At 37.4% G+C, this 19014-nt stretch overlaps 3 protein-coding genes and 2 long non-coding RNA genes across 5 annotated transcripts; 3 read left to right on the forward strand and 2 right to left on the reverse strand.

The window, feature by feature from the left end:
* Nucleotides 1-7968: 7968 nt before the first annotated feature.
* On the forward strand, nucleotides 7969-12470 carry LOC108474991 (uncharacterized). Its single transcript, XM_017777014.2, has 7 exons — nucleotides 7969-9136; nucleotides 9361-9813; nucleotides 9899-10188; nucleotides 10298-11131; nucleotides 11215-11376; nucleotides 11456-12253; nucleotides 12333-12470. Exons 1-7 carry the CDS (start codon nucleotides 7969-7971, stop codon nucleotides 12468-12470), a joined length of 3843 nt encoding a protein of 1280 aa, XP_017632503.2.
* Nucleotides 12457-13437, forward strand: LOC128293836 (uncharacterized). The gene is made up of 2 exons (XM_053029385.1): nucleotides 12457-12800; nucleotides 13027-13437. Exons 1-2 carry the CDS (start codon nucleotides 12540-12542, stop codon nucleotides 13435-13437), a joined length of 672 nt encoding a protein of 223 aa, XP_052885345.1. The 5' UTR covers nucleotides 12457-12539.
* Nucleotides 13438-13515: 78 nt separating this feature from the next.
* On the forward strand, nucleotides 13516-14994 carry LOC128294120 (uncharacterized). The gene is made up of 2 exons (XR_008284383.1): nucleotides 13516-13740; nucleotides 14270-14994. It is a non-coding gene; the product is annotated as an uncharacterized LOC128294120 (long non-coding RNA).
* Nucleotides 13707-14201, reverse strand: LOC128294119 (uncharacterized). Its single transcript, XR_008284382.1, has 2 exons — nucleotides 14171-14201; nucleotides 13707-14067 (listed from the first exon to the last, which is right to left on the reverse strand). It is a non-coding gene; the product is annotated as an uncharacterized LOC128294119 (long non-coding RNA).
* Nucleotides 14615-18044, reverse strand: LOC108449899 (uncharacterized). The gene is made up of 3 exons (XM_017767875.2): nucleotides 17176-18044; nucleotides 16352-16536; nucleotides 14615-15316 (listed from the first exon to the last, which is right to left on the reverse strand). The coding sequence occupies exons 1-3, from the start codon at nucleotides 17696-17698 to the stop codon at nucleotides 14783-14785; spliced, it is 1242 nt and encodes a 413-aa protein (XP_017623364.1). The 5' UTR covers nucleotides 17699-18044; the 3' UTR covers nucleotides 14615-14782.
* Nucleotides 18045-19014: the final 970 nt, after the last annotated feature.

Genomic DNA, 19014 nt, shown 5'->3' on the forward strand with positions numbered 1-19014 from the left:
CGAAAAGAGTTTTAAGGGTTTGGCACATTTGGGGCTTGGTTTAGGTAAGTTTTAAACTCGGTTTTCGATAATTTTTACATTTTTGAGATCGTTGCTACGTGTTTTACAAAGCCCATGCTTAAATTTTAGAATTTGATGATGATTTCATGAGATACAATTGTTGATTTTGTATATATGAAAGCTTGATGATAGATAAATATATTTTGTATTGGAATTTTTAATGAATTTGAATATTTTGAGGTAATTTGTGAAATGAGAAATTAAGGGACTAAAATGTGAAATAAATTGTATATATGAGCTTAAAAGGACTAGAGAAAAATTCGGCCAAGAATGATTGTGGTCAAATTTTGAATATTTTGTGTTTTGTGAAATAGGGACTAAATTGTGAAAAATGTGAAATGTCAGGGGCAAAAGTGTAATTAGCCCATTTATGTGTTTTTACATGAATTTGATTGAGTATATGGTTAAATAAGTTGAATTTGCATTGAATTAGATCAAGAAATGAGAAAATCGAATTTAGATCGGGGAAAGTTGAAAATTATTGAATAGTCGTTCTGGTCCGTTCGTATCCGTATGAGGTAAGTTCATAAGTATATAAATATTGTTAAATTGAAATGTGTGTGGATTACATATGCTGAATTAAGGTGTAAAGAAATATGGTTGTGAGATTGAAATATGTAATATGTGAATTGGATTTGATGCACTAAGTGTGCGATAAAGGCAATAGCTACGGCTATTAAAATGGCACTGAGTGCGTGAGATTGTAATAGCATTGGCTGAGTAAATGGCACTATGAGGACGACACCGATATAAGTTCAGTTTAATGTAATGGCACTAAGTGTGCGATACAATTATAGTTTCGGCTACTAAGTTGGCACTAAGTGTGCAATATAATTATAGCTTCAGCTAATTAATTGGCACTAAGTGTGCAATACAATTATGGCTTCGGCTAATTAATTGGCACTAAGTGTGCGATACAATTATAGCTTGGTTAATTAATTAGCACTAAGTGTGCGAGTTCGTCGAATGTTCGAGCACAATCGAATCAATTAATGTTTCGAGCATTGAAATGATAAGCATGACAGATAAAAAGGTAATGGTACAGGTATGTATGAAACATATGTGGTTGATGATGTTAAGTATGAAGTAGATGAAAAATTATGTAAATTAATGGTGAAATAAGTTGGATTGAATGAAATTATTAATGCTACTCATAAGATTAAAGATTTGAAATGTAAATAAGATATGACTTTGAATAAAGATAAGTAGTATGGTGTATTATATATACTCGCTATATGAAATTGTGGTGCTATGTTTCGGATATGAGATTTACGAAACATGAAACATGAAACATGAATTTGATGTATGATTTCTTGGTTCAAAAACTGGAACAGGTATTGAAATTTAAATGGTGAGTTGGTTATATGATTTATATATGCAATTTGGTTTAGGTGAATAAGGAAATTATAGATGTTCGAGTTTGGAAGTGTTTAAAAAGAAGTTGATATAACTTCATGTATGATTCGTAACAAATGACCATGGTTAGGTTGGCGATGAAATGAATATGTGTGAACTTGATTTATATGATGAGCTAACGGTTGCTATTCTATTTTGAAAGTATGGTTATATGTTCATTGATAAACAAGATAAGTGATGTTACTTAATGTGGTTCTATGAATTTGCAAGTATAATGAATGTATATGTGATTGAGATTTGTTAAATTCGGTTTAATGATATTGATTTATAAATATCATTGAAATGAATTATTTGCTTATGACTTACTATGCTTTCAAAGCTTACTCTGCGTGTTTTTCCTGTGTTAATAGAGTTTCGGAGACTTGCTCGGGTTGGGAGTCGTTGGACATCTCATCATACTATCTGGTTATCGCTTCGATAAATAAAAGCTTTGAGTTTTTGGTTGCGTGGCATGTATAGGATAGAGAATTTTGGATATGTTTTGAAATGGATATATCTAGCCATGTGATATGGCTTGGTTATGGATGAGATTAGGAATGAATTTTGGTATATGCTTTGTGTTCAAAAATTGTAGGATTTAATGTGCTCATGAATGGCCAAATGAAATAGTCAATTTTGGTAAGTTTTATGGTTGATTTGAAAAGTTGATATGATAGGAAATGCTATAAATTCAAATGTATTAATATTATGTGTTAATCATATGTTTGGATATTAAGTCAGTATACCCTAAAGACTTCGCACGGACTAGACACATGGGTATGCCTATTGGCTGTGTGTAGCACACTGATGTATGTCCGGCTGTATGACCCAAGGTAGTATGTATGCACTGTTTCCACACGGCCTGGACACGGGCATGTACATGACACACGGGCTAGACACACAGGCATGTGGTCTGGTCGTGTGAGGTAAGTTAGAGAGTTACACGGGGTTGAGCACGGGCTAAGACACGGCCATGTGATCCCAATTCGAATGTCCACACGGTCTGAGACACGGGAGTATCTCTCGGCCGTGTGAGTGACACGGTCGGGGCACACGGGCGTGTGACCCTTGCAGTGATAAAAAAAATTGTATGTCTAGTATAAGATGTTTGAGTTATCAGTTTAGTCCCAAGCCACTTCTAAACATGGTTTAAGGCTGAAACGAGCCTAGTATGGGACAATATGATTGTGATTGGTAAAAGTTTTAATTTGCACGCAAGATTTATAATTCAGATATGTATGAATGTTGTGCTGTAAGTCCGGTAATGCCTCAAACCCTATTCCGACATCTGAGACGGGTAAGGGGTGTTACAAAAGGCCTGTGGAGTCTGATAGGCTTTTCCAAAAAGACAAGGACCTGGTTAATAATTTAGCATTTTCTCACTCTTTTTCCTTATTCCATCTGAAGGTGTAACGAAGCAACAAAATAAGAGGATTACATGACTTAATGGGCCGTTGATGGAGACGCGGGATAGGCTAAGTGGGGAAGGGCTTGGACAGGCTAGTCCTTTTGTGCCAAATGGTTTTCTTTCTAGTGGCCTGGACAACAATAATAATGGCCTTGGTGGAACGGCTTCTAATGAATTTTCAAAGCAGGAAGCTGTTAATGTGCATTCTACTCCTCCAAGAAATGAAAGGAATAATTTAGTTCGTACTAATCCCGTATTCGAAGGCCCTGGTGAATCTATTGTTCAATTAGATGCGAATCTTTTACACCCAAAATTCCATTTGGCTATTATCTTCTAGGATAATAATATGTCTAAATCGCTCAAAGGTAATAAGAGAAACATTTTAGTTAATACTAATAAATCCCTTTTTGTTTCTAGAGGGCGTGGTCCTGAGAACAAAACTGGCAATAATCGCGGCGGCCCTCCTCTCAATCGCACTTTCAAAGAAAATGGAGGAAAGTTAAAAAATGTTAGGATTTCTCGAATTCCTTTAACAGAAGCTATAAGTTCCATGGATAATCTCATCAATTCACTAGCTGGGCTTGGAGCTGACAAAACAGATGACAACATTGATGGACAGACTGGTGGTTTGGATTCCACATCTGTATAATATGGTGATATTTTTATTTTTTGGTTTTTTTAATTTTATTTTTATTATGAATTTTACTATTTTTTGTTGGAATTGTCAAGGATATGCTAGTTTGAAATTCCCTCGAGTTTTTTGGGAGTATAATAGAGAGCATAAGCCTGATTTGGTTGGCCTTTTAAAAACACGGGTAAGTGGTGTTAAAGCTGATTCTGTTATTGCAAAACTCGATTTTGATTTTTCACACCGAGTAGAGGCTGTGGGTTTTTCTAGTGGAATTTGGATAGGATGGAAAGATACTATTTCTGTGAATATTTTGGGTAATCATTTTCAATTTATTTTACTCAAGATTTCTGGAAATTCTTATCGGCAATCGATTTTGGTCGTTATTGTGTATGGTAGTCCTAATGGTCAAAAACAGAAGCAGTTATGGGAAGCTATTAAATATACTATTCTGATAGATGAGACTCCGTGGTTAATGATTGGTGATTTTAACGCTATCCTTGCTTCGTGTGAAAAAAGAAGTGGTCATGTTATCGGGAAAAAGGTGTACTTTATTTAGTGAGTTCATGGATACCATGGGCCTGCATGATTTGGGTTTTTGTGGTCTAATTTTTACTTGGAATAGAGGAGGAGTTTTTGAGAGATTAGATAGAACGATCTGTAATGATGCCTGAAACCTTAATTTTCCTTTGTCAAAGTCCTTTATTTATAAAGGCTCAAATCGGATCATAGACCCCTCAAATTATCTTTTTTACCTGATGTTCAGTCCTCGTCAAAGAGGTCTTTTCTTTTTTTGACAGGTTGAATTGAACATCCAAAATTTTCGGACTTTATTAAAAAGAATTGGAAGTTTTGGGGAGATATGTCGAATACTCATGTTTCTTTTATTGATCATGTAAAACTTTAGAATAAAGAGGTTTATAATCACCTTACGCATCAGAAGAATCTCTTGAAGAAAAAGCTGGATAATGTTCAAAAGGCGATCGATTGGAAAAGCTCGCCTTCTTTAAATCAGATTGAGTTAGAAATATAAGAAAAGCTGGAGTTTGTGTTACATCATGAGGAGCTTTTATGGAGGCAGAAGGCTAGGTGTGACTGGTTAGTTTTTGGGGACCGGAATACAAAATTCTTTTATAGGCGAGCTTTACAAAGACGGAAGCATAATCGTATTGTTGCCCTTAAAAATCAGGCAGGGGAGTAGGTTATGGATGAAGAAAACTTAAAGCAGGAAGCAGTCAACTTTTATAAGAGTCTTTATGGTGAGCAACCAAAAAGAATAGGTAGTCTTGGGTATAATGCCTTCCCGTCTCTCACACAGGAAGAGGTCCAGTTCCTTAGCAGGCCTGTTTCTAATGAAGAGATTAAGAAGGCCCTTTTTGATATGACGCCTTTAAAAGCACCAGGCAGTGATGGACTTCATGCTATTTTACCAGAGCTAGTGGGAGTTTATTGGTCCATCCATTTGTGAGTGGGTAAAAAGGGTTTTCTCTGGTGACCGTATTGATCCTGACCTCAACAATTCACTTATTGTCCTTATTCCCAAAGTGCAATATCCTAAATGTTTTTCGCAGTTTCGCCCTATCAGTCTTTGCTTGGTGCTTTATAAGCCGGTGATGAAGGTTATTCCCAATAGATTCAAAATGGTTTTCTCAAGGATCATTGCACCTGAACAAGCAGGTTTTGTCGCAGAAAGAAACGTTAATGATAACATCATCATCGCGCAAGAAGTCATTCACTTTATGAAGAGTAAACAAAGGAATAAAAGGTAGATGGCCATTAAAATCGATCTTGAAAAAGCTTATGATCGTATTCATTAGGGTTTTATAGACGCTTCACTACAGGCTACAGGTATTCCTAACTTTCTCCGTTCTATCATTATGTCTACTATTTCTGGTTCAACTATGCAAGTCCTTTGGAATGGAGTACCTTCTCAGAAATTCAAGGCGGCACGGGGAGTACTTCAAGGATGTCCACTTTCACCATACCTTTTCATTTTGTGTATGGAGTGGTTAGGGCATGGTATTCGTGTGGCTATGGCTGAAGGTAAATGGTCACCTATCCGACTATCTAGATCAGGTCCGTCTCTTTCCCATCTTTTTTTCGTAGATGATTTGATTCTTTTTTGCAAGGCAGAAGAGGACCAGGCACGGGTTATCAAGAATGTGTTAGATACCTTTTGCAGTGTCTTAGGACATAGTATTAATTTGTAAAAGTCAAATATGGTTTTCTCTAAATGAGTGAATGAAAATATCCAAAGGCATATTAGTGGATTTTTTGGATTCCAGGTGGTGCAGAATCTTAGTCCATATTTAGAAATTCCCCTCTTTCACGAAAAGGTTACAAATAATACTTTGTGTTTTGTCGTTGACAAGGTAAGAAGCAAACTTTTGTAGTTGGGATACTCGACAACTCTCTTTGGCAGGAAGAATTACTTTGGCTTAGTCGGTCTTATTCTCTATTCCAAGTTACTTTATGCAGTCGATGATGATCCCGAAAGGTTTGTGTGATAAGATCGAAGGCATGGTAAGATAATTCATTTGGGAATCCACTAATGGTAATAGAATGATTGTTCTGGTCAGTTGGGATTCGATATGCCAACCTAAATCAAATGGAGGTCTTGGCATAAGGTCTTTATGTGATCATAAAACTTCATTCACTATGAAGTTGGGTTTCAAATTATTGACGGATTGCTCTTCTTTATGGGTCAAGATGCTTCGGTCTAAGTATGGGGTTCAAGATGGTTTACCTAAATCTTTATCGAGAGGTCGGTGTTCTTTTTTGTGGAGATCTTTATTGAAGATTTGGCCACCCATACGTGAGAATATGCTTTGGTCTGTTGGGGATGGACATAGTATTAGCTATTGGAAAGATCCTTGGGTTCCTAATGTTGGGCCGCTGCACAAAAAGATAGCATGTAACTCTAGCATGGATATGTATTGTGTCCTTAGTAATATGGTCATGGAAAATGGAGATTGGAATTTAGAGTTCTTTCGCCTTTGGCTACCTGAAGACATCATTCAACTAATTGTATGAATTTCGCCACCTCAACCGAACTCCGGTATAGATAGAATTATTTGGGGGGGGGAGTGCTTCTGGTGTTTTCTCGGTTAAAAGTGCTTACAAGAAGTTTCAGGAAGACTCATGGGATGCGAAAATGATATTTAGAGTTTACCTTGGAAATATAAGGAACCATAAAGGGTTAGAGTGTTCATTTGGCTCACTATCAAACACCGTTTACTTACTAATGTGGAAAGAACAAGAAGAGGATTAGGTTTGGATTCTACTTGTGGGGCTTGTGGACACAACAATGGGGGTATCCTTCATGTTTTTAGGGATTGTACGACTGCAAGGGATATTTGGACGCAACTTATTCCTCCAGGTAAACAATCTGTCCTTTTTGCAGGATCTTTATACAAATGGATAGAGCTTAACTTACGGAATAAGCATGAAGTAAACCTTATGGGTGGAGTTACTTGGGCTTGCCTGTTTGGAATGATCATTTGGCGTCTGTGGAAGAACAGAAACTTACGCATATTTCAAGGTCTTGTATGGAATACGGACGAAGTTATCAAAGCCTCTCTATGTTGGGCAAAGCAGTATGGTTTGGTGACTAATTCGCAAGGCACTAGAAATTCAGGATCAGATTTCCTTCCTCTTCTTTCGGATGGATGGGTCTACTTAAACACGGATGGTTCGGTTAAACATGTCGATAGATTTATCGCAGCCGGAGGACTATTGCGATATCATGACAGGTCTTAGATTGTTGGCTTCACAAGATATTTGGGCAACTGCGAGGTCATTGATTCAGAACTATAGGGCATCCTTGATGGGTTGCAAATTGCTATTGATCGTGGCTTCCGAAAAGTCATCATTCGAACAAATAATCTTGAAGCTGTTAACCTCATTCATGAAGGAGTTCGTGGTAATTCTAACTCTGCTCTAGTTACAAGAATTATTTTGCTTTTGAAGCTTCTGAGTCACTGGAACCTTCAGCATATTTCCAGAATAGTATGGCTAGAAAAGATAGGGAAACAGGGTTACGATTGATAGATAAAGATTATGTGTTAAGTTATATTACTGTTTGAAAATTGAGTTGTAATTTCTCTTTCCACCAAAAAAAAATCAGTATGTATTATTTTGAATTTCCCACTATTTTTAAAAGTATTTAATATACTAAATAAATTTCAAATATAAGTTTTAAGATTAGATTTAAAACCGAAGCTTTCCCTCCTATTTTCTCACCAAACAAACAGATTCTGAAAGGAAACGGATAGCTACAACCAATTAAAAGAACCCCAAAAAGAAAAACCCTGCACGAACCCCATTTTCTTGTCAAGTTAAAGCTTCTTTTTTCTTTCCATATCCCAAGAAACAGTCCTTCTACAAATGTTAACTTAAATATGTCAACGTAAAACCCCGCCAAAATCCAAAACGAAGGAACAAGAACCCACACGTCATCATCTTCTTCAACCCATCGATGGCGGAACCTGGGATCAACCTAGTGCACCGCGGTAAACATTCATGTCTTGCTAAATGGACAGTCCCTTACAACCCAGAACTTCAGCCCAATAAAATGATTTGCAGTCCTTGGTTTGAAGTGGGTGACTTTGAATTCCGCTCCGTGATAGTCCCAGGAAGCGATGCCCTTGCCCTTGCCCTTGCCCTTGGCCCTGACGCTTTCCTTTCTCTCCAAGTTAAAATCAACTCTCCACGTTACTCTTTCAGATTCGGTCCCTTGGCGTCTTATAAACTAAGCATTTTTAACCATGAAGATGAGTCGAAGTCTTTGACCAAAGCGTTTAAGCTTACATTTTTTACCAGGAATACAAATATTCCTACTGGCGGTAGCTTACAACTTGCTAGTTCTGTTTTTGGTCCAAGATCAGGGTTTTCCAAGAACGGTTCTTTGCATTGTTCTATTGAAATTTCCATTTTGGATGAATCATTTTCATTTTCAAGGGACGGTAACAATGACACTGAGATGGTCGACTATTCAGCGCATTCTTTAGGTTGTGACACTATTGTTTTGGGCGGGAAATTTAAATGGAAGATTAAAACTTTTAGTTTCTTTAAGGAAATGATCGAGAGCCGCCAGCAGATGAGTAGCGCTGTTTTTCTTCTTGGGCGAGGTTTTGCTCATATTAGTGCCTCTACAACCAAGGTTAATGGAGTTGAGTGTCTGTCTTTGTTTTTGGAAGCTCATCAGATGCACACATGTCCTAAATGCATGGGTCATAATAAGCCTTCTTGGTGCTTGTTTCGTATATCTGTTTTGAGTCAAAAGGCATGGCGGAGTCATATGCATAAGGACTCGTATGGGAGATTAAATAAAACAACTCCAGCTCTAGGTTGGACTGATTATATGAAGATATCCGATTTGATTGGACCCAATAATGGATTTGTTATGAACAGTACGGTGGAGTTCACGGTATCTTTCAAAGCAATCAAAGATTCTGCTGCTGTCCTTACATCTGGTTTTAAAGAATTTGGTGCCTTAAACAAAAGTGGCAGTTGTACCTGGAAGATTGAAAATTTTACAAGGTTGAAGGATATTCTGAAGAATGAAAAGATGATAGGAGTGTCTGTTGAGAGCAGTAAGTTTCAGATTGAGGATCACGAATTTCGCTTGATTGTTTTTCCCAGAGGTAACCAATGTGAAGCATTACTTTGAATTTTTCTTTCTTACATTCATGGCTAAATTTTTGCTTTCTGAGTTGTTAATAGAAAAAGATGATGGTCATGCAAGTTTGAAGAATGAACGAGAAAGTAGCTAAACAACGCTTAATCCATATACATGTACAGTTGTACTATTCATACTTACACCTGTTGGAGAATGAAGGACAGAACTGATAAAATTGTTTGACAACAGGGCGATATCAAAAATCGATCTACCTTTCGATGATTATTGAAGCTTCGGGTCCTCAAGATGCCACCCAGGATTGGAGTTGTTTTGCCCGTTGTCGGCTATCCGTTGTGAATAAGAAGAATAAAGACAATTCTATTTTTAAGGAAACACAGGGGCGTTTCTCTGAAGCTACAAAAAGGTGGTGGTGTCCTGAATTTTTGACTCTTGCAACTCTCTTTAATAAGGGTTCAGGGTATTTGGTTGAGGATACTGTTATGTTTAATGCAGATATTCTTATATTGAAGGAGAGTTTAGAAATTCAGGATGTCCTAGAGTCGAGCAATAAAGATGGAGAAAAGGGAAGGTGCACAATCACTTGGGAAATGAAAAATTTCGTAGCCTTCCAGCGAACATCATCGATGATCAACGATATATGCAGCAAATATTTCCAGGTTGATAAACTAAAGCTCCGAATCGGTAAGACAGTATGTAACTTTTTGTTGTTTTTCTGTTCCTTTTGCCAGTAGATAGTTTGGTAATTTTCTAATATTATAATATGCAGGGGTATGTGTATTATCTGACAACCTATGTGCATACCTGGAGTGTGATCCATCAAATTTGGTTGAGGATCTTTATGTTAGATACGAGATGACTGTGGTTAATAAAAAGCACCCTGCCAAAAGTATCTCCAAGGGGTCCTGTCTACGTACAGACACTAGTGATAGTCATGGGCGACTGCTGTTCATGGAACTATCTGATATGCTGAAAGCCAGTGCTGGGTTTGTTACCGGTGAGATGGCTACTTTTGTTTGCGAGATCCTTGATTACTGGCCGTTGTTGGATCTTTCAAAAGTAAGGGTTAGCATGCTTTTGATTTGAGTTTGTTTGGATCTTCGTTCTGTAACTTTTACCTGTTATTTGATGCTATGTTCGTCCAATTATAGCCGAATGTTTCATGCAGGTTCCAAGTGATGTTAAATCACATGAGCTTCAAGAAAATGGAGATAATGAGGACAACACCGGGAAGCTTCTTGCAATGGAAGGAGATCACTTTATTATTCTGAAAAAAGAATTTAGAAACGATCTTTTCATAATGGCTGGAATTTTGATTGGAATGCGGCTTTACCACAACACTGTAAAACCAAATAACATTTTTCGCAGAATATTTGGATGCATTGATACAGGGCAGATAGATGTTAGTCCAGATAAATTCATGTCCAATTTAGTTGCTTCAACCACCGGTGTCGAGTCCCTACATCAGCAAATTGAGAATGCACTTTTAAATGTGATGGTTGACTGTTGCCAGCGATTACAAGGAACATCCGGTGAGGATGCACCTGATACAAATGCGGAATCATGTCAAGATATCAATGAAGTTAGCTCTCAAACTAAATTAAATAGGCAAAGTAGTTTAGCAAATATTGTTCGATCATTAATACGTGAGACATTCTTTGGTACTGGAAAGTGTATGGACAATTGTAGTAATACTTTGGGGGAAGCTATTCTTGGACAGCATGATTCTACTTCTGAGTCATCTGAGGAGACCTTAAGGCTTATTGTAAAGTCATTGAAGGCTCTAAATGATGAAGTTACACAAGTTACCTTAGAGCAAAGCCAAGAGTGTCACTTTGTGCAGAAGGTTTTAGCAGTACTACGGGAAGCTCCCAAGCATCTGCTACCAGATCTCGTTTCTTTATTGCCAAAGTTAGCATGTCAGTTTGATCATAATGTTGTTGGTTCTGCTATTTTATGTCAGCTAAAAGAGACAGATGCAGACTCTTCAATGCGACTACCTGTGAGACCTCTTCATCTGTTTTCACTGATGATCTTATAATACTTAGTTTGCCGGAGTTTAGAATCAAACATTTTGTTTTTCAGGTTCTTGAGGCCACGTGTCAATTGAAGTTGGCTATTGATGTTTGGAAAAGTGTATTTCTTCAAGCCTCTAATGTTGTGGATGATTTAAACGGTGAAGCACTTGGAGCTGCAATCGCCTTATTATTTAAAGCTGCATCTCAGTGTCAGGATATCCCTCTAGCAGTGAGCATTAGAACATAGTTTTTATTTATTTCCCCTTGAAACCCCTCTTTGAATATGTTTACCTTTTCTTTATTTGTAGGTAAGTATTGTCCGTCAAAAGTTACAGCGTTTAGGAGCTGATGTTTCACCTTGTGTGCTGGATCGTCTTGCAAAAACTTTGAATAGTTCTGATGACCTTGCAGTAACCATGTTACAAAAAATTGATTCCATCTTTTCAGTCGACCAAGAACGCCTTTCATCTGGTGAACATGGGCTGGCAACCGAGAGTTTGCATGCAGGAGGTCACCATTTTTCTGATATCTTTATGTTGTTAAAGATGCTGGCCATACCCTCTATTACTAATCAAACTACGCGGGCTTTTGAGAAAGGTATTGCAAATGGATTCACCACACATCATTTGGCGGGGATAGAAAAATGGGGTTCTTCATATACTGAAAGAGCTTTTATTTTGGTTTTTGGTATTGCTGATAAGTTGCTCCAATCTAGACGTCCTCCAGTGCTTGAGTTTCTGAGAAAGTTTTATTCAATGTTGTTTAAACTGTTTAATGATGAGAATTATCAGAAGAAGATGCTGAGAAAATTGGTTTACCATGCAATGAGTGCTGCTAATAATTGCTCCGAAACTAGTCTGGATATGTTGGTTTTCTTGGTTCACAAGGAATGTAAAGTTGCTGAACTAGTTTTAAGCATGGCCAGACATGATTTTCAACTAGCTAATTTTGATCTCTCTACCCTTCAGAACAAGTTAGATACTAGAAATGATGAATATAGGCGTGTTGAGGAAGACCTCAAGACTAACCTTGAAAGAAGGAAGATAGAGGAATCAATTTTGTTACAATGTCTTCGTGAGGCTGAAGTTACTTCTTTTCACCATATGGTACTTAAATATAATTTCTTACCAATTAGAATGGAGAAAAACAAACTTGCTTTTTAACTACTTTTTTCTTTGACGACAGACTCAAATGAGCCTTGAAATGGATAGATCTACTCTGAAAAACAAGGAACTTTCTGAAAAGCTTCAAGTAATTCAAGATACTTTGTCTAAACAGAAAGATAAATTAGTGAAGCTCTCCAATGAGAAAAAGGTTTTTTGAACAAAGCCTCTAATTTCTGTAAAAATGTTAGCATTAGCCCTTTGTTTATCGTACTGAGGTAAAACTTAAATGATGCAGGAAGTAGCTCAAGAGAAGAATTATCTTGCTAAAAAGCTGAGGATCACCGAAGCTGATAAGAACAGCCTCGTTGAAGAATTGAGAACAGAAGTTGAAGCTCAAAAAGCAGAACAACAGTCACTTTCAAATGAAGTCCAGATGTTGAAGCAAGAACTTAAGCAGATCAAAAGAGAGAAACAGGACAAGGAAGAGGAAATTGGACGCTGTAAGAACTATAATGATGAGCTGGAAGTGAAGTTGAATAGTTTGCAGGTTTGTTTCTTCTTACTTTCTCTGGATCCAAGTTATGTTAATGGTTCTTTCTACCGTAAATCTAAAACTTCAAATTCAGTTCAATTTTTGTTTTGCATCTGACCTGGTTGTCCTTGCTAGATTATCCTCGCAGAAGGACAGAGGCCTCTATAGGCTGTAAAATGTTTCCAAGTGCCCTTTGCCTTTGAGGAGTCATCTTACTGAGGTGAAAACTTAAATGATGCAGGCAGTAGCTCAAGAGAAGAATGATCTTGCTAAAAAGCTGAGGAAGACTGAAGCTGATAAGAACAGATTCGTCGAAGAATTGAGAACAGAAGTTGAAGCTCAAAAAGCAGAACAACAGTCACTTTCAAATGAAGTGCAGACGTTGAAGCAAGAACTTAGGCAGATCAAAAGAGAGAAACAGGAGAAGGAAGAGGAGCTTGGACGCTGTAAGAACTATAATGATGAGCTGGAAGTGAAATTGAATAGTTTGCAGGTCTGTTTCTTCTTACTTTCTCTGGGTCTTAGTTATGATAATGGTTCTTTCTACCATAAATCTAAAACTTCACATTCAGTTCAATTTTGTTTTGCATCTGACCTGGTTGTCCTTGCTAAAGTATCTTCGCAGAAGGACAAAAGCCTCTATTGGCTGTAAAATGTTTCCAACTGCCCTTTGCCTTTGAGGAGTCATCTTACTGAGGTGAAAACTTAAATGATGCAGGCAGTAGCTCAAGAGAAGAATGATCTTGCTGAAAAGCTGAGGACTGCAGAAGCTGAGAAGAAAAACTTGGCCGAAAAATCGAGAAGATTGACTTCACAGAATGAAGCTAAAGAAGCAGCACGATGGTCACTTTTAGATGAAGTCCATAGGTTGAGACAGGAGAAACAAAAGGAAGAAGAAATTGAATACTACAAGACACATAATTATGCGATGAAACAGCGGTTGGATATATCAATGGTTTGTTTCTTCTTACTTTCTCTTCATGAAACCTTTCTGGTTTGAATAATCTATATGTAAACTGGTTTATAAGCTCTTCCTTCTTCCCCAGTCACAACCTATGTTGTCCCACTACAACCTATGTTGCTCCGACCTTTTATTTTTTTGAAGCACCTATGCCCGACACCTATGTTTTAACACATTCCTGGGCATGGTTAGAGGGATATAATCCGCATGTACTCGTGTTAGATACATCCGTATCTACCAATCAAAGATTACAATGGTGCCAAATTCATGCCAATGTGATGCAATGTCTCTTCCTCTACGACATTCGCACTTGTTTTTGCCCTACATTCCAGTACACGTGCTTTAGGACCCACAAATTCTTGATTAGGTTCCATGCTTAAATTTAATGATGACTTAAGGGTACATTGGAAAGTAACAGACTAACCTCTCCAACATGGTGATTGAGTTGTATGCCTTGCTGTATTTTAAATTTCTTTATATGGAGATCAAATCCTAAAAATTGGTGTCTAAAAATTTTGTGCAGGGGAAGATCCAATCCCTTGAGAATTCACTGCATGAAGGCAGGCAAAAAATTACCAGCCTCATGGGATTTGTCCAGGAAAATCTGCCAATGGAGCAACTGCAAGCACTGCTAAACATTCATGAAAATTGCCTGCAAATATTCGAAGCTATCCAACAACTTAGGAGAAACTTTCTGTGCTGAAACCGCAATGAGATTACTCAGTCATGTACACCTGTCTTCCTAATGTAAAGCTGTAACTGAAACAATCACTTCTAAGAAAATTATACATAATCAACCATCACAATAAGGGAAAAACAATATGGACCAATAAATAAAACAACCAACGCAATGAGTTGGCAGCTGCAATTTACAAACCAATGTATCAAATATTATGTACAAATTTTATCAATAACAGGATTAAAGTTGACCGCTTTTACTTTATTAAAACACAATTATGTGATGGTCTGATTCCCACAAGTACAGAAGTTCAACAGGTGGAAAAGGGTTTGTGAAACTTTACAGTGAATCAGAAATTCATTTCCCTCTTACCACGTCGACGAAATCATCATCAGTGAGCCAGTCATTTGACTCCTCACCTTCAGAATCTTTATCTCGACAACTTGTTTGGCCTGCTTTCTGCAAAGCACCACGAGTTTCTGGTCTCTTGTCCAGCTGAACCCAGTCATTGGATCCACTGGATGAAAGAGCTTTGTTATGCTGTGTTGACTTACGCACTGATGCTCTATTAGAAGTATCGGTATCATCGTCTTCCAGATCACTGAACAAAACATCATCTTCATGTTCCAGGTTTTTCTTGATGCTCAGGGAACTTCCACAGGAAAATTCTGCTTCTTCTAACCATTGCTCAGTGTTGTCCTCGCTGGAGGTAATCTCTAATCCTTCTGCTGCATTTACGATTTCACTGACCTTTTCCTTAGATACAAAAGTTTCTCGTTTTGTCTCACTAAAATTGCCACTCTGTCGAGATGCATCAGGACTACTGTTTTCAACCTGTACATTCTTATTCTTTTGCAACTTCTGCAAAAGTGCGTCTCTAGTTTCAATAACCTGCAACGTAAGTACAACCTTCATTAAAATGGTTTTGATTGCTTAAAACATCCACATAAAGTAGTTAAAATGGAGTGGACAAGAAAAAACACACGCACATCATTGGAGATAAAAGAGAATATACTGAAGGAAAAAATATTAATTATATATTTTCCAAACGCCCATAGTGGATTTGATTAAATTCCTTTATCTAGGTTTTGGTGGATTTGCTACTGATAAGTCTACCAACTTGGTGAAGACCAACTTAGTCATTGCTTTGCAGATTAAATACAGTAAACATGTTCTCGGAATTCACAACATTTCTGTACCAGAAAAGAAGGGAACTCCACACAAAATTTAAAATCCTAACCTCAATGCTCTCCCCCATTTGAAAATATTCAATATGTCTAGACCATTGCTTGTTTCACCACTAAGGTCCAGCCAAGAATGCTTATTCCTTTGTTTGCAATCTTTCAACCAAATCCGAAATCAGCTCCAATAGCTGATGCCTCAAATATTATAGATTTTCCACTCCAAAATGGAGAGCAACATAAAGGAGAAGCATTTCTTAGGGAAATGAAGAATAGAATGAAGTTGAGGAGGGTGTGATTTTTTTGCTCCATAAGTTGCAGATCATGGATTCAGAAGATAGTGGGCCCATTTCATGGAGTTTTCAGCAGGGCACTCTAGTAGTTGCAAAGATGACCACAAAACTTTCAAAGTAGTAGCAAGTATATGTATACTATAGACATTATTTACATAAATACAAATTGAGCATAATTACTACACAACGACTGCAGTGTTCATGCACCGACAATGTATACAGGAATATGTAATTGAGCAAACAGCATCAGGCTATTAGCTCTTCCAGATACAAGAACATGTTTCTCAAATAAAGCATAATGTTGGATGAACTAAGTTGAAAAGCAATATAACATGCATCTATATTAGTCCTACATCTCCCATACCAAAGGCGTGTGTTTTGTGGCAGAAAGGAAGATAAATGGAAAACAAGTACCATTGAACAAAACAATATAAATATATTAGATCTCTTACCTCAGGGCTTGAAAGAACCTCAAAATCATGCTCATTCAGTCTTGGAAGCAACAATATGAAATATATCATCCAAAACCTTTCATCTCCCAAGTTATTCTGAAGGCCAACTCTAAGAGCTTCAAAACTCGGGACGAGGTGTTCAATATTTTCAGCATGTTCTATCTGATCCTCAGACATTTTGAAATCTGCAGTAATAAGCCAATACCTTGTTACCCATAAATTTCCATTAGCTTTGTGGAAGAACTGGAAAAGAGAAGAAGCTAAAGGGTAAGTTCTCCCCAAATACCCTTCTATAATATGCTCCTATGACGCTAAGACTATGGTCCAAAGTAGTGGAGCCTTAATCTCCTCACAGCGCACAAATCAGAACTTCCCACTTGAATGCCAGCCATAAGCAAGCTAATTCAACCAAACAACACTAAAACGTCCCCTTGATAATATTGCATTCAATGCATAAGTCACGCTGGCCTTATGCACATTTTACTATAATGGCGAATTAAGCAACACCAGAAACAGTGCATAGTAAATCCCTTCTAATAATGAAAATAACTAATCTAATGTTCCACAATTGTAGAAAAGGTCAAGTACTGCAAATAATGGAGGAAGCTGCCTCAAATAACAAAACAAATAAGCCTAGTCTATTCTGCATTTGACCTTCCTTGCTACTACAACAGATTATAGATGTGATTAACTTAATACTTTGGAGAACTAATTAAAATCCCTAGCTTAAAACCTAACTAGGTGTTAACAATAATTAAGTAAAACAAATGCAATATACAGAAAATTTAGTTTTGAAGAGATTAAAAGGTTTTAAAAGAAAATACCGTTATGTAAAGAGAGAGGAAAATCAGTCCAGAGCTCTGGTCGGTTGGAAATTTCTTTAACAAATTTAATCACCTCATCGGTAATTCCCGGCACTCCGTCATCGTAATCTTCATCGTCATCATCCTCATCATGACCACCATGATCATCTTGATCCGGGAACTGTAATAAACTCGAAGCGAATCTAGAGATCTCCGTCACCGCTCTGTTACTTGATAATAACGAAAGCCCGCTCTTGAAGCTGCCACCGATCTCCGCCAAATCGTTGCGGATCCCCAGGAGCTTAGCTGACTGCGGCTCTTGTACTTGTTCCTGTTCTAGCCCTCGCTCGGAGGCATTGATGGAAGGCGGCGAAGGAGGCGGTGCTAAGAACGCAGCGACTCCACGTAGTTGGCGGCCTATAGTCTCCCCGATGAGAGAAAGATCGTCCTTGACGCCGCCGTTTAGGTTGGTGGGACTGTGATCTGGTGAAGGCGTGGGCGAACGAGGAACTTCGGATTGGAGAGACTTCAACAGCCAAGACATTACGGAATATTAGTATTATAATTATTACTTTTTTACAGTTAGCTGAAATTTGAGAGAGAAAAAGAGCATAAAGTTCAGCTTTGCTCCCTCTTTATAGAAATTTATTTTTCCTTTTGTTTATAATAAATAAAATTGATTTAAAAAAGAAAAAGAGTTGAAGTTGAAGAAGTGAGGGCAGTGGCGGTGGCGGTGGCTGTGGCGGTGTTTTAGCGTTAGTTGGCGGAGAGGATAGGCTTTAATTTATCTATCCATTGCTTTGTTTGTTAGTTTTTTGCCTTTTTCTGGACACTCGTCTATTTAATTTTCCCTTCATCGCTTTCCCTATTTTCTTTTATATTTATTGGATTTAACATAAAATTACCATATCTCCACACGTCACTGTTTCTTGCCGTTTTTGCTCTTCTCCCATCAAGTTAATCAAAATCGTATTGGTATACATGTACTTTCTTTTACTAAAATAGGTATTTTCCATTTTAATGCATGTCTTTTCATTTTCAAATATATAATTCGTCAATAAACTTTTATCACAATAGTAAAAATATTATGTTGTAGGTATAAATGCTTGAGTAAAACTTATTTAAAAGACTTTAAAGAAGTTTGAATAGAGCTGCTAGGAGGTTTTCATGTGCTTGGTAAGATACACTTAGAGTTCTTGATAATAATAAAGTTGTGGCCTTCGTTGGTGGAGAGGAGAGAGTTTGAGGCTTATTGTGGGTTTTATTGAACAAATGCCCTATCACTTAGGTCCTATTGATAGGGTGGTGGTTGATCAGATTAAAGGAATGTTCAAATTAAATTAATGTGACCCCATTAAGATCAGAGTTTTGTTTTTTAGTGTTGCCATCGAAAAGTGATGGAGGGACTAGTGTTGGTCTTCCTAATAGATTTTTTAAGATTCGATAGGTTCTTTCTCATTGAAACATTTCATTTTGGCAAAGTGGGAATGCAAATGAAGGTCACTTAGTAAGGTTTTCGAGTTTTAATGTCCAATAGGGAGAACTAAATAGAAATCTTCTTCTAATTAAGAGAACTAAAGAGATTGCTATTGGTTGTTTGCTCTTCAACTTATGACAAATTTACCTAGTGCAAAAGTTTTCACGTGGTAAAAAAATGTGAGGGAACCTCAATAGGGAGAACTAATGGAGTTGAGCAAGATCAAAGAGATCATTTTCCTTTTCTGCCCTTAGCTTTTCATCCTTTATTAGACTTTTCTATTTCTCACTAGGATAGTTTTTTCACTTTATTTGCAATGCCATCAGCCATAATGATGTGGAGGAACATATTAACTCGCTATTCTTGAGGATGATCTCTATATG

This window comes from Gossypium arboreum, chromosome 6, assembly GCF_025698485.1.
Source record: "Gossypium arboreum isolate Shixiya-1 chromosome 6, ASM2569848v2, whole genome shotgun sequence".
Lineage (NCBI taxonomy): Eukaryota > Viridiplantae > Streptophyta > Magnoliopsida > Malvales > Malvaceae > Gossypium > Gossypium arboreum.

Bases quoted from the DNA above. Each gene is read 5' to 3' on its own strand.
- LOC108474991 (XM_017777014.2), top strand. From the start codon at position 7,969: ATGGCGGAACCTGGGATCAACCTAGTGCACCGCGGTAAACATTCATGT. The intron at 9,137-9,360 runs GTAACCAATGTG...GTTTGACAACAG, and splicing joins CTTGATTGTTTTTCCCAGAG to GGCGATATCAAAAATCGATC. The intron at 11,377-11,455 runs GTGAGCATTAGA...CTTTATTTGTAG, and splicing joins GTCAGGATATCCCTCTAGCA to GTAAGTATTGTCCGTCAAAA.
- LOC128293836 (XM_053029385.1), top strand. From the start codon at position 12,540: ATGATGCAGGAAGTAGCTCAAGAGAAGAATTATCTTGCTAAAAAGCTG. The intron at 12,801-13,026 runs GTTTGTTTCTTC...TAAATGATGCAG, and splicing joins TGAAGTTGAATAGTTTGCAG to GCAGTAGCTCAAGAGAAGAA.
- LOC108449899 (XM_017767875.2), bottom strand. From the start codon at position 17,698: ATGTCTTGGCTGTTGAAGTCTCTCCAATCCGAAGTTCCTCGTTCGCCC. The intron at 16,537-17,175 runs GTATTTTCTTTT...TTATTACTGCAG, and splicing joins TCCTCTCTCTTTACATAACG to ATTTCAAAATGTCTGAGGAT. The intron at 15,317-16,351 runs GTAAGAGATCTA...CTTACGTTGCAG, and splicing joins AGGTTCTTTCAAGCCCTGAG to GTTATTGAAACTAGAGACGC.